The sequence below is a fragment of the Bubalus kerabau genome, chromosome 12 (assembly GCF_029407905.1).
Source record: "Bubalus kerabau isolate K-KA32 ecotype Philippines breed swamp buffalo chromosome 12, PCC_UOA_SB_1v2, whole genome shotgun sequence".
Lineage (NCBI taxonomy): Eukaryota > Metazoa > Chordata > Mammalia > Artiodactyla > Bovidae > Bubalus > Bubalus kerabau.
Genome location: NC_073635.1, coordinates 77257021 through 77282616, shown reverse-complemented (window position 1 = coordinate 77282616; position 25596 = coordinate 77257021). Strand labels below are relative to the sequence as shown.

Here is a 25596-nt window from a genome sequence, read left to right as displayed (position 1 = left end):
CAGTTCCATTCTTCTTTCTCAAGATCGCTTTGGCTATTCGAGGTTTTTTGTATTTCCATACAAATTGTGAAATTATTTGTTCTAGCTCTGTGAAGAATGCTGTTGGTAGCTTGATAGGGATTGCATTGAATCTATAGATTGCTTTGGGTAGTATACTCATTTTCACTATATTGATTCTTCCAATCCATGAACATGGTATATTTCTCCATCTGTTAGTGTCCTCTTTGATTTCTTTCACCAGTGTTTTATAGTTTTCTATATATAGGTCTTTAGTTTCTTTAAGTAGATATGTTCCTAAGTATTTTATTCTTTCCGTTGCAATGGTGAATGGAATTGTTTCCTTAATTTCTTTTTCTGTTTTCTCATTATTAGTATATAGGAATGCAAGGGATTTCTGGGTGTTGATTTTATATCCTGCAACTTTACTATAGTCATTGATTAGTTTTAGTAATTGTCTGGTGGAGTCTTTAGGGTTTTCTATGTAGAGGATCATGTCATCTGCAAATAGTGAGAGCTTTACTTCTTCTTTTCCAATTTGGATTCCTTTTATTTCTTTTTCTGCTCTGATTGCTGTGGCCAAAACTTCCAAAACTATGTTGAATAGTAATGGTGAAAGTGGGCACCCTTGTCTTGTTCCTGACTTTAGAGGAAATGCTTTCAATTTTTCACCATTGAGGATAATGTTTGCTGTGGGTTTGTCATATATAGCTTTTATTATGTTGAGGTATGTTCCTTCTATTCCTGCTTTCTGGAGAGTTTTTATCATAAATGGATGTTGAATTTTGTCAAAGGCTTTCTCTGCATCTATTGAGATGATCATATGGTTTTTATTTTTCAATTTGTTAATGTGGTGTATTACATTGATTGATTTGCGGATATTGAAGAATCCTTGCATCCCTGGGATAAAGCCCACTTGGTCATGGTGTATGATCTTTTTAATGTGTTGTTGGATTCTGATTGCTAGAATTTTGTTAAGGATTTTTGCATCTATGTTCATCAGTGATATTGGCCTGTAGTTTTCTTTTTTTGTGGGATCTTTGTCAGGTTTTGGTATTAGGGTGATGGTGGCCTCATAGAATGAGTTTGGAAGTTTACCATCCTCTGCAATTTTCTGGAAGAGTTTGAGCAGGATAGGTGTTAGCTCTTCTCTAAATCCACAGTACTTTCTGATTGAACTTCCTGTGTTCAATCAGAACTTCTGACTTTGTGATTCTACCAATTAAAAACCCTTAGTTACCTAAATAACTAAGTAACCCTAGTGGTTCCTTGTACCCTCCTCATAAATTAAAGTCCTGTAACACAATGGAGCTTTCCACAGCTTGGCCTCTTTCGGCCTTCTTACTGCCTCTCAGACCTCTCATTTGTACCCTGTGGTCCTGTAACACTGCACTACTGTACAGAACAATTTTCTGTTTCCTGGATGGGTCCATGTGTTGCTCTGTGCCAAGGCTTTATGACCTCTGGAGTTCTTTCATCCCTTAGCATATGCTGTTCCTCTGCCTGAAACCTTCCTTCCACCTCTTACTTGTCTGAGGCCTGCTCATCTTTTAAGAATTATATGTCTCAGTCAGTACCTCTGAGATGGCTGCCTATGTTCCTGCTCTGTCAGAGGAGGATTTTTCCATTTTCTGTATTCCATATATTTTGTCCTTCCTTTTGGAAAAGTTTTAAACAGTCTGTTAAAGCTGTCTGTTTGTCTCTCTCATTTACCACCCAGTAAGGTTTGTGTCTTTTGCATGTCTCCTCCTGGTGTCCATCTGGCAGGCAGTGGGCATTATAGAAGGCAGTCAGTAAATGTTTACCTGATTAAAGCATTCCAGGGTTTTTAGTTGTGGTCTTAGAAGTCCAGACTCTCAGACGAATGAGAAAGGAGAAGTGTACTTTATGCCCTCTGATGAAACATAGCCCCTTGCTGTAAAAGGTCACAGATTCTTACAACCTGAAGTACCCTTAAATACACCCTTACTACACTGTATACTATAACAATTTGGTAAGTAAAGGAGAGGGGAAGGGAAATTAATATAAAATATATCTTTATCCTTTGAGACCATGAGTTTTGGTGTCAATCTAAAGGTTTCATGATTATGTCTGAAGGTGTCAGAAATATGTGAAAACTCCTGTATGTTTTAGGGTTTAGATTTCTTGTTGGCATAAGAGTAAGCCCAGGGTTTCTTGCAGACTTCTTGGTTTATCAGTTCACTCTAGTTCAATTGCTCATTAGAGTCTGACACTTTGCGACCCCATGGACTGCAGCACACCAGGCCTCTCTGTCCCTCACCAACTCCTGGAGTTTACTCAAACTCATGTCCATTGAGTCAGTGATGCTCTCCAACCATCTTCTCCTCTGTCGTCCCTCTCTCATCGTGCCTTCAATCTTTCCCAGCATCAGGGTCTTTTCCAGAGAGTCAGTTCTTCGCATCAGGTGGCCAAAGGATTGGAGTTTCAGCTTCAGCATCAGTCCTTCAAATGAATATTCAGGATGGATTTCCTTTAGGATGGACTGGTTGGATCTCATTGCAGTCCAAGGGACTCTCAAGAGTCTTCTCCAACACCACAGTTCAAAAGCATCAATTCTTCAATGCTCAGCTTTCCTTATAGTCCAACTCTCACATCCATACATGACTACGGGAAAAACCATAGCTTTGACTAGATGAACCTTTGTTGGCAAAGTAATGTCTCTGCTTTTTAATATACTATCTAGCTTGGTCATAACTTTTCTTCCAAGGAGTAAGCATCTTTTAATTGCATGGCTGCAGTCACCTTCTGCAGTGATTTTGGAGCCCCCAAAAATAAAGTGTCACTTTCCACTCTTTCCCCATCTATTTGCCATGAAGTGATGGGACCAGACCATGATCTTAGTTTTCTGAATGTTGAGCTTTAAGCCAACTTTTTCACTCTTCTCTCAAGAGGCTCTTTAGTCTTCTTCACTTTCTGCCATAAGGGTGGTGTCATCTGCATATCTGAGGTTATTGATATTTCTTGCAGAAATCTTGCTTCCAGCTTGTGTTTCATCCAGTCCAGCATTTCTCATGATGTACTCTGCATACAAGTTAAATCAGCAGGGTGACAATATACAGCCTTGACGTACTCCTTTCCCTGTTTGGAACCAGTCTGTTGTTCCATGTCCAGTTCTAACTGCTGCTTCCTGACCTGCATACAGGTTTCTCAAGAGGCAGCTCAGGTGGTCTGGTATTCCCATCACTTTCAGAATTTTCCACAGTCTTTTGTGATCCACACAGTCAAAGCCTTTGAAATAGTCAATAAAGCAGAAGTAAATGTTTTTCTGTAACTCTCTCGCTTTTTCAGTGATCCAAAAGATGTTGGGATTTGACCTGTGGTTCCTCTGCCTTTTCTAAAACCAGCTTGAACATCTATCTGGAAGTTTACGGTTCACATACTGTTCAGTTTGACTTGGAGAATTTTGAGCATTGCTTTACTAGCGTGTGAGATGAGTGCAATTGTGCGGTAGTTTGAGCATTCTCTGGCATTGCCTTTCTTCGGGATTGGAATGAAAACTGACCTTTTCTAGTCCTGTGGTCACTGCTGAGTTTTCCAAATGTGCTGGCATATTGAGTGCGGCATTTTCACAACATCATGTTTTAGGATTTGAAATAGGTAAACTGGAATTCAGTCACCTCCACTAGCTTTGTTTGTAGTGATGCTTCCTAAAGCCCACTTGACTTCGCATCCCAGGATGTCTGGCTCTAGATGAGTGATCACACCATTGTGTTTATTTGGATCATGAAGATTTTTGTTCTTCTTGCCACCTCCTCTTAATATCTTCTGCTTCTGTTAGGTCCCTACCATTTCTGTCCTTTATTGTGCCCATCTTTGCATGAAATGTTCTCTTGGTATCTCTGGTTTTCTTGAAGAGATCTCTAGTCTTTCCCATTCTATTGTTTTCCTCTATTTCTTTGCATTGATCACTGAGGAAGGCTTTCTTATCTCTCCTTGCTATTCTATGGAACTCTGCATTCAAATGGATATATCTTTTCTTTTCTCTTTGCCTTTTGCTTCTCTTCTTTTTATAGCTGTTTGTAAGGCCTCTTCAGACAACCATTTTGCCTTTAGACATTTCTGTTTCCTGGAGATGGTCTTGATCACTGCCTGCTGTACAGCGTCACAAACCTCCATCCATAGTTCTTCAGGCACTTTGTCTATCAGATCTAATCCCTTGAATCTATTTTTCATTTCCGCTGTATAATCGTAAGGGATTTGATTTAAGTCATAACTGAATCGTCTAGTGGTTTTCCCTACTTTCTTCAGTTTAAGTCTGGATTTGGCAATAAGGAGTTCATGGTCAATGCCATAGTCAGCTCCTGGTCTTGTTTTTGCTGACTGTATAGAAGTTCTCCATCTTTGGCTACAAAGAATATAATTGATCTGATTTTGGTATTGACCATCTGGTGATGTCCATGTGTAGAGTCTTCTCTTGTGTTGTTGGAAGAGGGTGTTTGCTATGACCAGTGCGTTCTCTTGGCAAAACTCTGTTAGCCTTTGCCCTGCTTCTTTCTGTACCCTAAGGCCAAATTTGCCTGTTACTCCAGCTGTTTCTTGACTTCCTACTTTTGCATTCCAGTCTGCTATAATGAAAAGGACATCTTTTTTGGTTGTTAGTTCTAGAAGGTCTTGTAGGTCTTCATAGAACCGTTCAGCTTCAGCTTCTTCAGCATTACTGGTCAGAATATCAGTTCAGTCCAATTCAGTCACCCAGTCATGTCTGACTCTTTGTGACCCCACGGACCGCAGCACGCCAGGCCTCCCTGTCCATCATCAAGTCCCAGAGTTTACTCAAACTCATGTCCACTGAGTCGGTGATGCCATCCAACCATCTCATCCTCTTTCGTCCCCTTCTCCTCCCACCTGCAATCTTTCCCAGCATTAGGGTTTTTTCAAATGAGTCAGCTCTTTGCATCAGGTGGCCAAAGAACTGGAGTTTCAGCTTCAACATCAGTCTTTCAATGAACACTCAGGACTGATCTCCTTTAAGATGGACTGGTTGGATCTCCTTGTAGTCCAAGGGACTCTCAAGAGTCTTCTCCAACACCTCAGTTCAAAAGCATCAATTCTTTGGTGCTCAGCCTTCTTTAATGTCCAACTCTCACATGCATACACGACTACTTGAAAAACCATAGCCTTGACTAGAGGGACCTTTGTTGGCAAATTAATGTCTCTGCTTTTGAATATGCTGTCTAGGTTGTTCATAACTGTCCTTCCACAGAGTAAGCATCTTTTAATTTCATGGCTGCAGTCATCATCTGCTGTGATTTTAGAGCCTGAAAAAATTAAATCTGCTGTTTCCACTCTTTACCCATCTATTTGCCGTGAGGTGCTTCTGCGAGAAGCCATGATCTTAGTTTTCTGAATGTTTAGCTTTAAGCCAACTTTTTCACTCTCCTCTTTCACTTTGATCAAGAGGCTCTTTAGTTCTTCTTCACTTTCTGCCTTAAAGGTGGTGTCATCTGCATAGACTTGGATTACCGTGATATTGAATGGCTTGCCTTGGAAATGAACAGAGACCATTCTGTCATTTTTGAGATTGCATCTAAGTACTGCATTTTGGACACTTTTGTTGACTATAATGGCTACTCCATTTCTTCAAAGGCATTCTTGCCCACAGTAGTAGATACAATGTTAATCTGAGTTATTAAGAGGTGGCAACAATACACTGAAGAACTAAACAAAAGAAAACTTCATGACCCAGACAGTCACGATGGTGTGATCACTTACCTAGAGCCAGACATCCTGGAATGTGAAGTCAAGTGGGCCTTAGGAAGTATAGCTACGAAAAAAGCTAGTGGAGGAGATGGAATTCCAGTTGAGCTATTTCAAATCCTGAAAGATGATGCTGTGAAAGTGCTGCATGCAATATGCCAGCAAATTTGGAAAACTCAGCAGTGGCCACAGGACTGGAAAAGGTCGGTTTTCATTCCAATACAAAGAAAGGCAATGCCAAAGAATGCTCAAACTACCGCACAATTGCACTCATCTCACACGCTAGTAAGGTGATGCTCAAATTCTCCAAGCCAGGCTTCAGCAATACATGAACAGTGAATTTCCAAATGTTCAAGCTGGATTTAGAAAAGGCAGAGGAACCAGAGATCAAGTTGCCAACATCCGCTGGATTATGGACAAAGGAAGAGAGTTCCAGAAAAACATCTATTTCTGCTTTATTTACTATGCCAAAGCCTTTGACTGTGGGGATCACAGTATACTGTGGAAAATTCTGAAAGAGATGGGAATACCAGACCACCTGACCTGCCTCTTGAGAAACCTGTATGCAGGTCAGGAAACAACAGAACTGGACATGAAACAACAGACTGGTTCCAAATAGGAAAAGGAGTACGCCAAGGCTATATATTGTCACCCTGCTTATTTAACTTATAGGCAGAGTACATCATGAGAAATGCTGGGCTGGAGGAAGCACAAGCTGGAATCAAGATTGCCAGGAGAAATATCAATAACCTCAGATATGCAGATAACACCACCCTTATGGCAGAAATTGAAGAAGAACTGAAGACCTCTTGATGAAAGTGAAAGAGGAGAGTGAAAAAGTTGGCTTAAAGCTCAACATTCAGAAAACTAAGATCATGGCATCTGGTCTCGTCAGTTCATGGCAAATAGATGGGGAAACAGTGACTGTAGTTTTCTGGGCTCCAAAATCACTGCAGATGGTGATTGCAGCCATGAAATTAAAGACGCTTACTCCTTGGAAGGAAAGTTATGACCAACCTAGACAGCGTATTAAAAAGCAGAGACATTACTTTGCCAACAAAGGTCCATCTAGTCAAGGCTATGGTTTTTCAAGCAGTTGTGTGTGCATGTTAGAGTTGGACTATAAAGAAAGCTGAGCACCAAAGAGCTGATGCTTTTGAACTGTGGTGTTCGAGAAGACTCTTGAGAGCCCCTGGACTGCAAGGAGATCCAACCAGTCCATCTTAAAGGAGATGAGTCCTGGGTTTTCTTTGGAAGGACTGACGTTGAAGCTGAAACTCCAAAACTTTGGCCATCTGATGCAAAGAGCTGACTCATTTGAAAAGACTCTGATGCTGGGAAAGATTGAGAGCAGGAGGAGAAGGGGATGACAGAAGATAAGATGGTTGGATGGCATCACCGACTCAATGGACATGGGTTTGGGTGGACTCCAGGAGTTGGTGATGGACAGGGAGGCCTGGCATGCTACGGTTCATGGGGTCACAAAAAGTTGGACATGACTGAGCAAATGAACTGAACTGAACTCAGTTAAATTCATCTATTCCAGTCCATTTTAGTTCGCTGCTTCCTAAAATGTCAATGTTCATTCTTGCCATCTCCTGTTTGACCACTTCCAATTTGTCCTGATTCATGGACCTAACATTCCAGGTTCCTATGCAGTATTGCTCTTTATAGTATCAGACTTTACTTCTGTCACCAGACACATTCACAACTGGGTGGTGTTTTTGCCTTGGCTCTGTCTCTTCATTCTTTGTGAAGTTATTTCTCCACTGTTCGCCAGTAGCATATTAGGCATCTACTGACCTGGGGAGTTCATCTTTCAGTGTCCTATTTTTTTGCCTTTTCATACTGTTCATGGGGTTCTCAAGGCAAGAATACTGAAGTGGTTTGCCATTCCCTTCTCCAGTGGACCACGTTTTGTCAGAACTCTCCACTATGACCTGTTCATCTTGGGTGGCCCTAAATGGCATGGCTCATAATTTCCTTGAGTTAGACAAGGCTCTGGTCCATGTGATCAGATTGGTTAGTTTTCTGTGCTTGTAGTTTTCAGTCTGTCTGCTCTGATGGAGAAGGGTAAGAGGCTTATGGAAGCTTCCTGATGGGAGAGACTGACTGAGGTGGAAATTGGGTCTTGTTCTGATGGGTGGGGCCTTGTTCAGTAAATCTTTAATCCAATTTTCTGTTGATGGGTGGGGCTGTGTTCCCTTCTTGTTATTTCAGTTCAGTTCAGTGCTCAGTCATGTCCAACTCTTTGAGATCCCATGAGTCACAGCACGCCAGGATTCCCTGTCCATCACCAACTCCCAGAGTTCACCCAAACTCATATCCATCAAGTCGGTGATGCAATCCAGCCATCTCATCCTCTGTTTTCCCCTTTTCCTCCTGCCCCGAATCCCTCTCAGCATCAGGGTCTTTTCCAGTGAGTCAGCTCTTCACGTGAGGTGGCCAAAGTACTGGAGTTTCAGCTTCACCATCAGTCCTTCCAATAAACACCCTTGTTATTTATCTGTGACCAAACTATGGTGAAGGTAATGAAGATAATGGTGACCTCCTTCAAAAGGTCCCATGCATGCACTGCTACACTCAGTGCGCCCCACCCTTCAGAGGCCAACCCATGCCTCTGCTGGAGACTTGGACACTTTGGGCAAGTCTGGATCAGTCTCTTGGTTTATCACTCTAGTATAAAATAAAGCTTGACTACAAGATGATCTATAGGGCATATAGCTGGTTGTAAAGTATTTAGTAGTCAAGCTTGTTTACTAAGAGAGCACACTCTTGTATCATTAGACTGATCCATGAAAGAGAAGGTAAAAAAAATGCAATTTGATTTTGAGTTCTAATTTTTTATCACATATTCCTCTTCCAGTCTGAAATATGTTCATTTTATGTTTTTGTTTCCAAAATATAGCTGTGGCTAATACTACTGCAGAAGATGTTACTGAAACAAATGAAGTTCAAGGATTTCTTTTTGGGAAATTAAAGTAAGTCTGAATAGAAATGAAACTATTACTATACTATTAAACTTGTTTTTAAAGAAATAGATTCAATATGTTGTGTTGGCATATGTTTCACATTCTGAATGTACATATTACTGTTTTTATTACAAAAGTAACACAGGGTTAATGCAAAAAAGCTCAAAATTGAAAAATAATCACTAATTCCACAGGATAATGAGTATGATTAGAGATAATGGAAATTTAAAATGATCAGAGTTATCTCTGGCAAAAACTAAAAAAAAAAACCTGTAGAATCTTTTCTGATGGGTTACACAATTCATAGTTTTTATTGCCTTTTTAGCATAAAAAAATCAGCACTTTTATGTCTTAAAAGAGAAAATATTTATTTCCCTAAATTTCTGTCGCAAGATTGCCATATTAAATACCTTTTAACTTCTGGTCTTCATTTTATATACACATATAAGTAACCTTTCCAAAAGTAAACTTCTCCTGCTTTGCTTTTCCTGCATCATTGAATGAAGACAAGGAATAGGATGGTGAGTGCTCTCTGAATGTTAACAGATGGGAATTTTAGTTTTATGTGTGGTTTTTCTTACTAACAAGAAGGGCAAGTTTGTGATTCCATTATAAAGGCAAAATTAATTAAAAATAAAGAACCATTTTTATTAATATCTTGAGTTCTTATTTAATATTACAAATATGTATAAAGGATACTTACGTCAGTTCTGTGAGGAGACAATTGTACAGAGCAAGGGCAACATTTTTGGACATTATATTGCTTTATACAGATGACTGAATTACATTTCTGTAGTTTGCTGGACAATTCTATGCTTGTAATCTGTTAATGCTTCTTGTAAAATGGATTTAAGGAAGGTTTTTATTTAGTAGATAACATTTTTATTCCATTTCCAGCTATGTCTCACATTGTAGAATCCATACTTTCTTAAACATAACTATTTATGGGAATAAATTGCTTGTATTCCAAAAAGCCTTTGGAACCCTGGGATATTAGTTTTTTTGGAGAGGAAGTACCCAGGTTTTACATAATTGATTTAAGCAAAAAGCTTTTGCTTTGAGGTATTGTATGAATAATGTCTTTTTGCCTGGATTACATACATAATTTTACCAGTGAAAATTATCATTAAGCTTATGATTAAAGATGAAAAGCAACACAACAGCTCTTACAAATTTAATATTACTCTGTAACAAAATATTGTGAAAGGAGTGGTAAATTCATAATGAACCTCTTTTCAAAGAAGTTCTATTGCTTTTTCACTGTAAGAGCAGTCTTGATTAGTTTTTAAAATGTAGTCCCACATTGGAATAAAATTTCAACATAGAACATTGCAGTACATGTATTACAGTTAACTATGAGATGACTCCATTTATGTATGCATGTTCTGTACATTTAGTTTTTCTCTCACTTTAAAATACTCATTTCTCCTTACTGTTGAAAATACAAAATTTATTTATAAATTGTGCCAATAGCTAGATAAACTTTTTTGAAAAGAATTCTCTCTAATAATAGGAAGTGGTACTATGTGTTGAGTTCATGAGAGATTGGAGAATAAGATGATAATTTTTATTACATGTATGGTAAAATGCCATTCTTCTGCATTATTATTTGTCAGTCTTTAAGAATACCTCAGTTCAGTTCAGTTGCTCAGTCATGTCCGACTCTTTGCGCCCCCATGAACTGCAGCACGCCAGGCCTCCCTGTCCATCATCAACTCCCGGAGTCCACCCAAACCCAAACCCATGTCCATTGAGTCAGTGATGCCATCCAACCATTTCATCCTTTGTTATCCCCTTCTCCGCATGCCTTCAATCTTTCCCAGCATCATGGTCTTTTCAAAAGAGTCAGTTCTTCTCATCAAGTGGCCAAAGTATTGGAGTTTCAGCTTCAGCATCAGTCCTTCCAATGAATATTCAGGACTGATTTCCTTTAGGATGGACTAGTAGAATCTCTTGCTGTCCAAGGGACTCTTCAAGAGTCTTCTCCTATACCACAGTTCAAAAGCATCAATTCTTTGGTGCTCAGCTTTCTTTATAGTCCAACTCTCACATCCATACGTGATTACTGGAAAAACCATAGCCTTGACTAGATGGACCTTTGTTGGCAAAGTAATGTCTCTGCTTTTTAATATGCTATTTAGGTTGGTCATAACTTTCCTTCCAAGGAGTAAGCGTCTTTTAATTTCATGGCTGTAGTCACCATCTGCAGTGATTTTGGAGCCCCCAAAAATAAAGTCTGTCACTGTTTCCACTGTTTCCCCATCTATTTGCCATGGAGTTGTGGGACCAGATGCCATGATCTTAGTTTTCTGAATATTGAGTTTTACATCAACTTTTTCACTTTCCTCTTTCATTTTCATCAAGAGGCTCTTTAGTTCTTCTTTGCTTTCTGCCATAAGGGTGGTGTCATCTGCATATCTGAGGTTGTTGACATTTCTCCGGGCAATCTTGATTCTAGCTTGTGCTTCATCCAACCCAACATTTCGCATGATGTATTCTGCATATAAGTTAAATAATCAGGGTGCAAATATATAGCCTTGATGTACTTCTTTCCTGATTTGGAACCAGTCTGTTGTTCCATGTCCAGTTCTAACTGTTGCTTCTCGAACTGAATACAGATTTCTCAGGATACAAGTCAGGTGGTCTGGTATTCCCATCTCTTTCAGAATTTTCCACAGTTTATTGTGATCCACACAGTCAAAGGCTTTGGCATGGTCAATAAAGCAGAAGTAGGTGTTTTTCTGAAACTCTCTTGCTTTTTCCATGATCCAATGAATCATCATGATCAGCAAATTATAAGAATATGTAGATATGTTTAATTGGGCAAAATTATCTTATTTAAGTTTTCTTTATAAGTTTCAAAGATGGAACTTTTCAGAAATAAGCTAAAATTTTATGGGACACATTGATGTCTTTCTTTATAAAATAATGTTTGTTTTTAATTATAAAAGCAAGACTTGAAATTTATAAAGTGTTAAAGAAAAAGTGTATAACATAAAAACTAATAATTCTGTCCTCACCCTTGGATCCCTTATAGGTAATGTTAACAAATGACAGCATATATCTCCATATTTTGTTTTGTTTTATACATTGAAAAAAAGAAGACATGCATGTCTCCTTCTGCATTTTTAAATTCTGTCACTATAGCTGCATCATTATTATTATCTTGAACCATTAGTTTGTGTTTAAGTATTAGGAAGAGATAATTTCAAAAATATACTGCTTGTATAATAGTGGTTTATAATATGTGATGATAATTAACATTACTTAATATTCTAATACAGAGAAAGATATTCAGATCTTAGAGATAATCTGACAACATTCCAAAAATACCTGATTGAGAGTAATAAAGAAATGATGCCTTTGAAAGTCTGGGAGCTACAAGGTACAGTATTTCAGTCTATGTTAAAATAGCATATTGGTAACTGATCTCTGTTTTATTAAATATGCTTTTATATAACATGATGTAAATTATTTCTTAGGCAATAATTACTAATTATGTGACTAATATGCATTACTTTTTGTGGACATAAAATTTAATTTAAATGTTATTCATCAAGTAAGTTATATTTTATCTCTGTAAGATTTAAAATTATATGATGTGCAGTTATCTGATATTACCTAATCATTTTTAAAGTATGTATGAGTTATCTTGTATGTTCATCTCAAATATTAAACTATGTTTCAGGGTATCTACAGCACTGGTTAAAAATCCTGATTAGTAAGTTAAGAGAAATCAGAACTAAATCTTAGTTTTCTTCTCTTTAAAATTTTCATCTTTAGAGACCATTGCATATTTCATTATGACCTCAAAATAGTTTCTGTACTGACATCCTATAAGCAGGTATTTTGAGACCAAAATTTAGTTTGGATTAAACTGTAATTCCTTTTCAGTTTTTAATTTTCTATTTTATTTATAATTTCTAGTGGGTCATAGTGATGTCCTTTTTGGTGGGTCATAGTGATGTCCTTTTTCTGTGGAATCCATAACTTTTATTATATCTCATCAACTTCTTTTAATACAACAGCCAATTGAAATATACTTGATGCATTATACAGTTCACCATTTAAAGAGTAGAATTAAGTGTAGTATATTTTTAGAGATTTTTAACTGTCACCATACTCAGTTTTAGGGCTTCCCTGGTAGCCCAGTGATAAAGGAACCACCTGCAGTACAGGAGGTGCAGAAGCTGCGGGTTTGATCCCTGAGCTGGGAAGATCCCTTGGAGAAGGGCATGGCAACCCACTTTAGTACTCTTGCCTGGAGAATCCCATGGACAGAGGAGTCTGGAAGGCTACAATCCATAGGGTCACACAGAGTCAGACATGACTGAAGCAACTTAGCACAGCACACACAATCAGTTTTAGAGTATTTTCCTCACCCCTCCCCAAAGAAACCAACATACCCATATTCAGCCACTTTCCATGACTCTCCAACTCTTCCAGCTGTAGACAGGCAACAGTCTACTTTCTTCTGCAAAATGTTCTCCACCATGCCTTCCTTCAGGGGATCTTCCCAACCCAGAGATTGAACCCATGTCTCCCATGTTGCAGGTGGATTCTTTAATGTCTGAGCCACCACCACCACCACCAATGTGCATGCTTAGTCGTGTCTGACTCTTTGCAACCCCATGGACGTGATTGCACAAGGATGCACACTGTTGGTGGTGGTGGCTCAGACAGTAAAGAATCCACCTGCGATACGGGAGACCTGGGTTCAGTCCCTGGGTTGGGAAGATCCCCTGAAGGAGGGCATGGTGGAGAACATTTTGGAGGAGAAAGTAGACTGTTGCTTTCCACAGGGAAACCCAAAGTGTTCTCCAAGGGACCCATAATTTAGAAAAGTGTAAGTAATAGAGTGCTTTTAAAGACTGGTAAACAGAGAACATGCATAGTTAGCTTAGTTTTAATTAACCTCCGTAATGTCTGTGTAAGGTATATTTGAATGGACTAGAAATAGGAAGTCTAGTTAAGACATCATTGAATTAGTATAGTGAGAGACAGAACCTTTGCTGTGGTAGAGACATAGATGGGCAGGCTGGATTTAGCAAATATTCAGGAGATTAAAAGACTCAAAGATGACTTTAAAATTTCCAGCTTGGAGCCTCTGTAGAGAGAATATAAAACATGCTTGGGGTTGAATACAGGGCTCAGAAATAATCAGACTGGCGTTTAAAAAATTGACTTAAAGTAATTGTGACATATCCAGATGACCAGTTCCAGTGGTGGGGTGAATACAAAGTCCTTATACTGAAAGGAGAAGATTTTAAAAGTGGAAAATGTTAGCATAGAGGTTTTTTGAAGGTGGAGGTGCTAACTGAAAGTGCAGAGTAACCAAATTAGTGCACAAGGGAGAGTCTGCTCATTTATGTTGGACAAGCAGACACAATGGAATGATGATGAGAGATGGAAGAGCATGTCACAGAAGCCAAGGAAATAGATTCAGGAGAAGGGAAGTGATCAAGACCTTTTCTTTTCCTTTTTTGATTGATTTAACAAATATTTATTGAATTTCTGCTAGCAATCAGTAATGTCCCTATAACCATGGTTTTATAATTTTTGGCTGACACCTGGAGTAGGAAATATATTTTACATCAAGACCATACAACAAATGTATAATGCGTTAATACATAGATACACTTAAAAAAAAAACTTCACTATAGATATGTATGTTTACTGTGTGTGTGTATATGTGTGTTAGTCGCTCAGTCGTGTCCGACTCTCTGCTACCCTATGGACTGTAGCTGACCAGGTTCCTCTGTCCATGGGATTTTCCAGGCAAGAATACTGGATTAGATAGCCATTCCCTTCTCCCGGAGATCTTCCCAACCCAGGGATCGAACCCAGGTCTCCTGCATTGCAGGCAGATTCTTTACCATCTGAGCTACCAGGGAAGCCCCATATATGTTTACTGAAAGTGAAAGCCACTCAGTTGTGTCTGACTCTTTGCGACCCCATGGACTATACAGTCCATGAAATTTTCCAGGCCAGAATACTGGAGAGGGTAGCCTTTCCCTTCTCCAGGGATTCTTCCCAACCCAGAGATAGAACCCAGGTCTCCCTCATTGTAGACGGATTCTTTACCAGCTGAGCCACAAGGGAAGCCCAAGGATACTGGAGTGGGAAGCCTATCCCTTCTCCAGCGGATCTTCCCTACCCAGGAATCAAACCGGGGTCTCCTACATTGCAGGCGGATTCTTTACCAACCGAGCTATCAGGGAAGCCCAATACTACATTTTATTAATTCTGATAAAACTTTCTTTTATTATACCCTGTTTCATTTGATTAAAAAAACCTTCGCATTACCCATTAATCTGATTTCACTACTGACCAATGGGTTGCAACTGACACTTTGGAAAACACATATTCCAAAGGTAAAAAGAGCTAAAACAGACATCACATTTCTTCAAAGGATGTGGATAAACGTAAACAATTTTAAAAACCAGTTTAAAAATCACTATCACAACTGCTGCAGAATAAAGGAACAAAAGATTAAGAAAAGCATATGTCAGGAAGATCTGAGTGGTGAGATAGGGGCAGAGAAGGGGTAACAGAAAAAGGAGGCTTCTTCAAGAAGGGGTGATTGAATAGAGGTCTGATGAAGGGTTGGAATAAATTCGAGGGTGGGTTATTTAGAGAGAGTATCAAAGACCTTTGTGAGTGTTGGAAATGGAGTGTGAGGGAGAAGAGACACCAGGAACAACTGCTGGATTCATGGTTTACCCAGCTGGATGGACAGTGGTGGATTTGTTGTAAAGAGAAGACCAAAGAGGACCAGATCTGGGCAAAGTTGGGCAGGAATATCACAAATTTGTTACTGAACATGTTGCTTTTGAAGTATCCAAGTGATAAAACCAAGAAGACAGTTAAATATGAGAATCCGGATTTGAGAGGCAAAGTGAAAGACTTAAATAACAATTTGAGTCATCTAGGTATGAAACAGTTTAGAGAAAAGCAAAAGCTGGTAATGGACTCTGATAATATTATATTCATTTACTTGTTATTTACACTATCTCAGATTTTATCAGTAAAGGTAAGTGTAAAACTTATCTTAATTGGATAGAAGTGATAGCTTTCCATTTCATTTAAAAGTTCTGAATAATGGTAAGTATGAGTGTTTTTTAATGTTTCTATATATGAATACATGGCAAGAAGGGTTATTTAAATTACATGGTCTAACATGTCAGTTTCTTTAATGATTTTTTTTTCCTTCCAGATCTTAGTTTCCAAGCAGCTTCTCAAATAATGTCCACTCCAGTTTATGATGCCATAAAATTAATGAAAGACATTTCACAGAACTTCCCCATAAAAGCCAGGTATATTAAAGGTTATTGATTGGATGATAGCCAGAACTCTTTCCATTAAATGAATTTTATGAAAATGGCTGATTTCATTCAACTTAATGATGTCAGTTAATTCTGGTATCTATAGTGTTTGTAGAATGAGGGTCTGTATTCTGTATATTGGGTTTTTTTTTTAAACTAGAGCAAAATATTGTCTTGTGCATGCATGTTGTTACATACTACAAAATGGAACTCTTGATCACATCTCTCCAGTTACTCTGATGATTCGTTGCTCCATGAACTTGTAGATGCTTCCTCAGTCTGAGGATGAAACAGATTGCATTGGTTTCCTCCAGACCCCATCAATGGCGCAACCATAATTAATCCCCAAGACTAAAAATCTTGCCTCTATTTATGTTCAGACTTAATAAAAGGTTTTTATTTTTCTTTAAAAAAAAAAAAAAAGTCACTCTGTAGACAACCAGGAAATGTTCATTGAAATGAAATACTTGATAAATGAATGAAAAAGTTTGCATTATCAAATTTTTAGTTGTAGTTTTTATCTCAAATGCTGCCAAATTTTAGGAAATAATACACACTTATTATGGATTGTTTTAAGATACCCTTTCTGTTTGAGTTTTACTTAATGTAAACTTTAATTAACAGTCTTTTAACTTTTAAATCTTTCTTCTATGCATAAAATTGGCAGACATATAACTAAGCATTCTTAGGCATTATTAGGTCAAATAAATATAATCAATAGACTTATTTAAAAAACATTTGTGCTGTTTTTAAATTATAAAGGAGTTATAAGCTCTTCAAGAGTAAATATATGAAGTCAATATTATCAGTATTTTAGAACTTATATACTCTGGTCTAGATCTCAGGTTAACCAAAATTCTTTATGTAAAAATATTCTAAAATTTCTTATTTGCAGCAGCACATATAATGACAGTGGTAATTTCATACAGAATTTCTCCCTATGGGCAAAACAACACAAAACAACATTTTCAATCAAGAATACTTGAAAAATAAATACCTAGTAGTAAAGAAGCCCTGATAGTATATAATGCATGCAGTGGGTGTGCATGAACATTTTTACAGTCTCTGTTCCACATGAATCAAATACCTTGTCAAGTGAAAGCCATTGTGCCATCCATCAAATAGGCTGTATGGAAATGTGTGCTTCTCAGTTATAATGCCTTTAGAGTTTTAGTTCCTCATCCAGAGTATTATCTTGCATTGAATCATAGTTTAGTCCTAAACATTTAAGGAAGAATGAATTGTATCTCTTTGTGTTCCCAGATATCTGACCAGAATTGCTGTAAATCAGCTTATGAGGGAGGAAATACAGGAAAATCAAAAGGTTAGTTTGAATTCCTTTTTTAAAGAAATTTACTACACTAATAACACTGTATTTTAGACTTTGGGTCTTTAATTTTCATACAAAAAATATTAGCTTGTACTTTTTGATTATTAAAACAGTTCAGGTTGTTCCATTTTTATATTGTCTGCTTTATATAGCATACAGTTTGTTATTCTAGCCAATCTTTCCTGACATAGATCCTACTTACTGTCTAATTAACCTTACATACTCCAAATTTTCTGCCCATGCTATATGGTTTTCTTCACAAAATAGAGAATAAAGGCTATGAGATAAATCTTCTGTTTCCTATAAAAGTTTTGCTTAAAAGCTTGTGAAGATTGAGAAAAATTTAAACCACTGGAATGTTACTAGAATCCTATAGCATATAGTATACAGTTGATCACAAATTTGATAAGATTCTGCTAAATGGTCTCTTAAATTACCTACCTCGAGACTCTAAATGATCCTAATTGTGTAAATACTTAGGGAGTGCTTGAGAACACTGCCTGGCTTTATTACATAGGACTTAATTTGGCTTTAAGTAATATAATGCCAGGCACACAGGGCCTTAAACAGTAGGAGTTCACTTTTCTCACATTAAAAAGAAGTCTCAAAGTAGGTTGCCACAGACATGTTTTGTTTTTTTTTTTTCTCTTTTCTGGTTGCAAAAAGGTTGCCACAGTTCCAGACTGCTTATCTATATTTAAAGCAGAAAGAGGTAGGAAGATTAACCATGTTCATCTTGACTAAAGCTTTCCTAGAACACTTCAGCCAACTTTGACTTCTGTCTCATTGGCCAAAATTTTGTAATGTGGTTCTTTCTAGCTACGAGGGAACTAGTAAAGTGCCGTTCTATTCAGTTGCTCAGTCGGGTCTGACTCTTTGCGACCCCATGAACTGCAGCACGCCAGGCTTCCCTGTCCATCACCAACTCCTGGAGCTTACTCAAACTCATGTCCATTGAGTCAGTGATGCCATCCAAGCATCTCATCCTCTGTCGTCCCCGTCTCCTCTCGCCTTCAGTTTTTCCCAGCATCAGGATTTTTTCCAGTGAGTCAGTTCTTTGCATCAGGTGGCCAAAGTATTGGGAGTTTCAGCTTCAGCATCAGTCCTTCCAATGAATATTCAGGATTGATCTCCTTTAGGATGGACTGGTTGGATCTCCTTGCAGTCCAAGGGACTCTCAAGAGTCTTCTTCAACACCACAGTTCAAAAGCATCAGTTCTTAGGCGCTCAGATTTCTTTATAATCCAAATCTCACATCCATACATGACTACTGGAAAAATCATAGCTTTGATTAGGCAGACCTTTGTTGGCAAAGTAATGTCTCTGCTTTTTAATATGTTGTCTAGGTTGGTCATAGCTTTTCTTCCAAGGAGCAAGCGTCTTTTACTTTTCTAGTAATTGAGGCAATAAGAGGAGCAATGGGCTAGAGATGATGATAGGTTAGCCAGTTAACAGTGTCTGTCACACTAAGACAGAGTAAGCTCTTAGTAAATACAGGCTGTTTTGATGATGACGAAGAACTACAATGATGATAATGAAGTAGATGCATGGTTCATTGGAGACCAAGTGGTAGAAGCCACAACACATCATCCCTACCTGGGATATTCTTTGATTCACTGACCACCTAACAAATTCTTGCTTATCCTTTAAAACTAAGTATTACTCCTTTCTGTAATTTTCCTAGTTGCTTTCACCATTCTTCAAGCAAAATGCATTTTTTAAAAGCATTTCTGTTTTTGTTTGAATAATGCCACTTACAATAAGGAAGAGAGATTGGGAAAGAAGGGGAAAGAAAGGAATGCCAGTGTATCAGTGGCATCACATAATCCAATTTATTTTTTGCTCAGTTAAGAGTCCAAAATGGTTGTTCCTGGTCATCAAAGCTTTGCTCTGTGTGATTTTAATTCCAGAGGCTGAAGAGTTTCATGAGGTTTAAGAGGTGATATTGTAGGAGTAAAAGAGATAATTGGAAAGACCAAATGGGATTCTTGAGCTTCCCTGGTGGCTCTGATGGTAAAGAATCTGCCTACAACACGGGAGACCTGGGTTTGATCCCTGGGTTGGGAAGATCCCCTGGAGAAGGGAATGGCTACTCACTCCAGTATTCTTGCCTGGAGAATTCCATGGACAGAGGAGCCTGGCAGGCTAGGCAACTTTCACTTTCAAATGGGATGGTTTCAAAGATAGACCACTTTTGATGACATAATCACAGGATGACAGCTAAAGCTAGCTGCTAAAGTAGAATGGAAATGAAAGTTAGGGGAAATGAGTAAATCAGAAAACTCTGAACCTAGAGGTTTGAATGGCCGTAGTATCTGGCACAGAGCATTCCACCAGAGATATTTGTTGAATTGAAAACTTTTGAATATTTAGTTTACCTATAACAACTTCCCTGGTGGCTCACATGGTAAAGCGTCTGCCTGCAATGCGGGAGACCCGGGTTCAATCCCTGGGTCAGGGAAGATCTCCTGGAAAAGGAAATGGCAACCCACTCCAGTATTCTTGCTTGGAAAATCCCATGGACGGAAGAGCCTGGTAGGCTACAGTCCATGAGATCACAAAGAGTTGGACATGAATGAGCGTGACTTCACTTTATAAAACAGTCTGTATTTAGCAGTATGTAGTTTTTAAGATGTTTTATATATTTTAGCTGTTGTAAATATCCTAATGTATAAACTGAAATCCAGTGATTTATTCTGGGTCACAGGATTTGTACAAGATGGAACCAGAATTTGTGCCCTGGTTTACAGTTCATTTCGGAACAATTTAATAAGAATTCTGAATTTTTCAATTGCCAGTCATCTTGATAGGTGATTGGAAAGATATTTGAGGAAATTAAGAAATTTGATCTAGTCACTTTTCTTCTAAAAATTTTTTTCAGTATTTCCCATTGCCAGAAGAAAAACGTACAATGGGCTAGAGAAATGTATTTAAATAAAACCAAGTGGGAAGGAAGAGGTTGATATAGACTGTCAGCTCCTCAACAAGAACTCAGCAGAGAAACTGTTGCACAGGCAAAGCTGAGTTTAGTAGACTGGCTGCAGTGAAGGAGAGCAACCTTGGTAGACTCTTGTTAGTGTCTCAAAAGGAGGACGTTAGGATAGAATATTTAGGTTAGAGAAGGTCTTTGTTCAAGTGGTTTAAGTTGGGCTAGAACTGGAAGAACTTTGTGAAGATATACAAAGTAAAGATAAAAGCATTTCTGAAGTAAAAACTAAAATGATAAGTGGCACAAAGGAGAACTGACCCTATAGGAAGCACAGTAGAAGACAGATAGAAATAATAAATGCGGAGAGAAAAAAAAAAGAAACAGGATTCAAGAGAAAATGATAAAGTACAGGCAGGAAAAGGAAATCCAACATACCTATACTAGAGTCACAAAATGGAAAAATAAAACCAATGGACAGAATAAGTGCTTAAGACTACAATTAGAAAATTTTCTGAAATGAAGATACAAATCCACAAATTAAAAGATGCACTGTGTAACTTGGTACAGTTGACCATGAATGGTCAAAATGGAAACATAGACTATTGAACTTTATAGGAAATAAAGGGAATTAATTATTTATGGATTTATTTAAGAAGATTATAATGAAAGAAAATCAGATTGGTGTTAGACTTCTCAAAAACAAATTCAATGTCAAGAAACAATGAAGCTCTACTTATAAGATATTCAAGGAAAGAAAAATTGTCATTCAAGAAGATATGAATATACGGCTACAAAGATGTTAAACATCCAAAAATTCAGGGGATATTGCTCCCAAGAACACTTTCTGAGGAATTTCTTTGGGCGAAGAACTGACTGAAGATTCCTGGGCAGAACAACTGCCTTTTGGGCATTGAATATGTTTGTGTGAACACTGAAACTAAAAAGTGAGGGACAGGGTAATAGTGTAGTATGAAAACAGTACCTATTCTGACAAAGATAAAATATTGCTACTGGTAAATATAAGGGAAAAGGTAGAAAACAGAATAAACTTGCTGATTCCATAACTGTAAACACAGGAATCAAGGATATAAAGCTGAAAAATCAAGCAGTGAAAGCCTAAAATTATTAGAAAGTACATAGTTAACCACTAATGACTAAAAACTATTGAGTAAAATTGTCCAAGAGGAAAAGCAGCAGGAAAAGTTTAAAGGCTTATTCTGTTATTTTTTTTGCAACAAATCATTAGCTATTGGTTAAAAAGATGATGGAGGGTATTAAATAAATATGCATGTTTGATAGTAACTAGTAGAGAAAAGTCTAAATCTTCTGAAGCATGAAGAGAGCTGAGTGAACAAGAAAAAAAAAAAGAACTTTAAAAATGCATCTTGAAAGAGTAAACAGCATGAAAGAATCCCGTTTGAGGCTAACCAAGTCTAGGATATCAATAAATGTAAATAAGCTTAACATATTAGCAAAATTTTTCTGTTTGTTTCATTAGGTGTGAAACAAACACACCTAATGTTTGTATGTGAAATAAAAACCCTTAACATGATTCAGAAATGTCAAAAAAGAAAGGATGTGCAAAGGTATATCAAGCAAATACTATGTTCTAAGGGTATGATCTTAAAATGCCATGAAGCCAAATTCAGTTCTAAAAATATTAATGACCCAAAAATGGCCCTTTATAACACTAAAGGATACAATTCATAATGAAAATAGAGCAGTTTAAGATAGCTTTACATCAAAACACTGCAGCACCATCATGAAACAAACTACAGGAAATGGAAGGAGAAGTATAATTTACCTCTCTCAGACTAATGAAATGGTCAGAAAGTGAGTAAAGATATAGAAGACCAAGTGAAAGTAGTAATTGTAAAAATTCCAGGAAGTGGAATAAATAGGAAAAAATTCTCAGTCTCAGTGCAAACTAGAAATCAGTAACAAAGTCAGAAAAAGTTGATTCACTTGAAGGTTAAAACCTGTTTACTCTTAAGTAGGAGAAAAAATACATCAAAATTGTAAAAATTCTTGACAACATTTGAAAGCATAAGATATTAGAATTTTTACATCAATATTTATATCAATAAAAGTGAAGTTTTAACTAAAAGTGAACATTGAAACACTTGTTTCATGGAAACTTATGAATTTAGAGTGATTGCTAAATATTTACACATACACCAAAGTTTTGAGTTCTGGGCTATCAAAGAATAGGAATGTGCCCGCTGTCAAATGCTAAGTGTTTGTGTGTACATGCACATAGAGTATAAAATGTAATAGGTAAGTAGTAGTTGTAGCATTAGGAAATTAATATCACATATTACAAAATCAAAATACTCAAGTATTGTCTCTAACCTTTTATAAGATTCCCATCAAGTGTGGGCAGTACTACCCACATAAAGGCCAAATACGGGCTGCGGCCTGTCTTAACGCATAAAAGTTTTATTGGGAACATAATCATGCTCATTTGTCGATTGTCTGTGGTGCTTTTGTGCTGCAGGATGGAGTTGAGTAGTTGGTAAAGCCTAAAAATATTTACTATCCGACTCAATAGAAATAGTTTGCCAACTCCTGACACAGATCAACTATTATTATATCATTTGGTTAATTATTTTCTCTATTTCCAGCATCTTCAAGATAAATTTGATATTCAGCCAGGCGATGCTGGTCTGTATATAAATGGACTTCGTGTTGATATGGATTCCTTTGATCCTTTTAGGTAAGTATTAAATTACTGATAGAAACTCTGGTTTATGTGTAAAGGTGCACTTTTGTTCTGAATTTAGTATTTGTTGAAATGCAGATATTCACTTTAAAGCAAATATATCTTTTTGACTTCGCAAAGCAACTCTGTTATTTTGGTAGAATATTCTCTTAAGTGTCTTTGAATATCAGAGCTGAAAGAAACCTTGGAGAAGTTTATTCAGGTGATAAAATTGAAGTTTCTGAATCCTAGACTTATTCTTGTCCTATTATTTGAAACTGTCTTTAATTGACAAGTAGGTCTATCATTAGCTTGAAAGTTTCTTGGGCCAGAGCTGAGTAGCTAGGGAGTTGTACCCTTCAGAAAAGATGTGAAAGGAGTATGAGATGTTTTCCCAGAATAAAGAAACAAGCAGGAAGAATTTTAAGTGCTTGTATCCATCAGAAAGTAAACTTGAAATGTTAGATTGCTAGGGACTTCCCTGGCAGTCCAGTGGTTAAGACTTTATGCTCCCAGTGCTGGGAGCATGGATTTGATCCCTGGTTGGGGAACTAAGATCCCCCATGCAGCACAGTGTGGCCAAAAGAAGGAAATGATAGATTGCTCGATACTGTCTCTTTAGGTCAAAAAAGTTCCCCAAAATGCTCTAGTGCAGAATTAGAAAGTATTGTATTTATCTTGGCCATTAACCTGTAAATGAAAAGACATGGGCCACAGAAGAGAAATCAAAGTGAATTTATTTTCCTTTGAGAGTCATAAAACTACTTTAAAAATTCATAATTAGAATATAAGATGAATTTAGTAAACACAATATACTTTATTTCAAATATTTAGTTTTAATTGAATTCAGTTTGCCTTTTTTGAATGTAAACTTTCATTTTCTTAGCAAGTTTAGAAATATATAGGAAAACACAGGAAAGATTGAGAAGTTGGATTCAAGTGGAGCTTTTATCTTTATTTAGTTAAGTTTTTGCCCCTAATATTGGGAAAATGCTAATCTAAGATGTGAAGGATAGATACTACACATAGAGAAGAGCAGTTGTTAGCTCCTGGCTGTAAGCTTCAGAGTACAGAAATTACATCTGTGCTCAAGAACAGTGAAAATAGATTTAAAAGAGGGCAGAATTGGTACGTAGATTTTGAAAAGTTTTCTGTGGCATTGTATGGGGAAATTTTTATAGCAGGAACACTTGGAGACGTAATTTGTCAATGGAAAGGCTACAGATTATTTGAGAAATAGAACCCTCTTGGGTCCTCTCCTGGTAATTAGTGATCTGCATGATGTGTGATACATTATTGTTCCTTCTTGTTGGGATCACTAGTTGAAACTACTGTAATTCCCTTAAAGGAGAGAAAAGAAAATATGTGAGGATATTTATATCACAGTCAAAGAAAGTGGTTCTCAGGAAAGATCAGAGAATGTCAGATAAAAAACAGTGTGAAGAGGCTGATGAATGGAAGAAAATGATGCAAGAAAGAGGAGAGGAAGGAAAATGTCCTAATATTGAAGTTATGTCCTAGATCTGGAGAGAGGTGCTGTGCAACCAGTACTGTAGAATTTGGGGAATGAAAGGGAAGGAGGAATAATTTTTCTCTTTCTTCCTATCTTCTGCATTTTGGGGTTGTGGAGAACTGATGTCATGCCCACAGCCCAACCTTTCTTCCTGTGATCCCAGAGGAGCCAAAGCCCCCATGCTTAGGGTCAGGCCAGCACTGGTTCACACAGCATGTACCCAAGCCTTACTCTCACCCCCAGGGAGACTAGGGCAGTAGGAGACAGGCGCAGTGACTAGGGAAGAAGGCAGATAGGACCAAATAAATTAGAGGAGTTCCATGAATGTATTTTATGTATCTACCTTAGATACATCTACCATAGAGCTACTTAATAGTCACCCCAGCATCAGAGTGACCAGAGTCTGGTCGAGTAGAACTGCCCAAGAAATTGACTCTGGTAACATATTGGATGTTACTTATTTTGATAGCCAGCCTGTTCAGACTTGACTAACATCAGTACAGTATAACGACCAGAAAGAAAGAGGTCACAAAGGTGTCTTGATGGTCCCACTCGTGTAATTATTTCTGTATCTTAGTGAAGTTCTCTGGCTCAGAGTTTGAGCTCTGGATAAATATGTATCTGTAATGTGGGCAGATAAATAGTGAATCTTGACATTCTAGGAATCAGCGAACTAAAATGGACTGGAATGGGTGAATTTAGATGACCATTATATCTACTACTGCGGGCAGGAATCCCTCAGAAGAAATGGAGTAGCCATCATGGTCAACAAAAGAGTCCGAAATGCAGTACTTGGATGCAATCTCAAAAACGACAGAATGATCTCTGTTCCTTTCCAAGGCAAACCATTCAATATCACAGTAATCCAAGTCTATGCCCCAACCAGTAACGCTGAAGAAGCTGAAGTTGAACAGTTCTATGAAGACCTCCAAGACCTTTTAGAACTAACACCCCAAAAAGATGTCCTTTTCATTATAGGGGACTGGAATGCAAAAGTAGGAAGTCAAGAAACACCTGGAGTAACAGGCAAATTTGGCCTTGGAATACGGAATGAGGCAGGGCAAAGACTAATAGAGTTTTGCCAAGAGAATGCACTGGTCATAGCAAACAC

The 25596-nt window shown here is 37.6% G+C and overlaps 1 protein-coding gene across 6 annotated transcripts in view; it reads left to right on the top strand.

Moving 5' to 3' along the window:
- Positions 1-25596, top strand: part of UGGT2 (UDP-glucose glycoprotein glucosyltransferase 2) — a 156298-nt gene that overhangs the window by 29049 nt on the left and 101653 nt on the right. For all 6 annotated transcript variants that reach the window (XM_055542858.1, XM_055542857.1, XM_055542856.1 and 3 more), the window contains 5 exons: positions 8624-8696; positions 11972-12072; positions 15904-16003; positions 17276-17336; positions 22896-22987. In XM_055542858.1, the coding sequence (XP_055398833.1) occupies positions 8624-8696; positions 11972-12072; positions 15904-16003; positions 17276-17336; positions 22896-22987 (427 nt within the window). The remainder of the gene's footprint in view (positions 1-8623; positions 8697-11971; positions 12073-15903; positions 16004-17275; positions 17337-22895; positions 22988-25596) is intronic.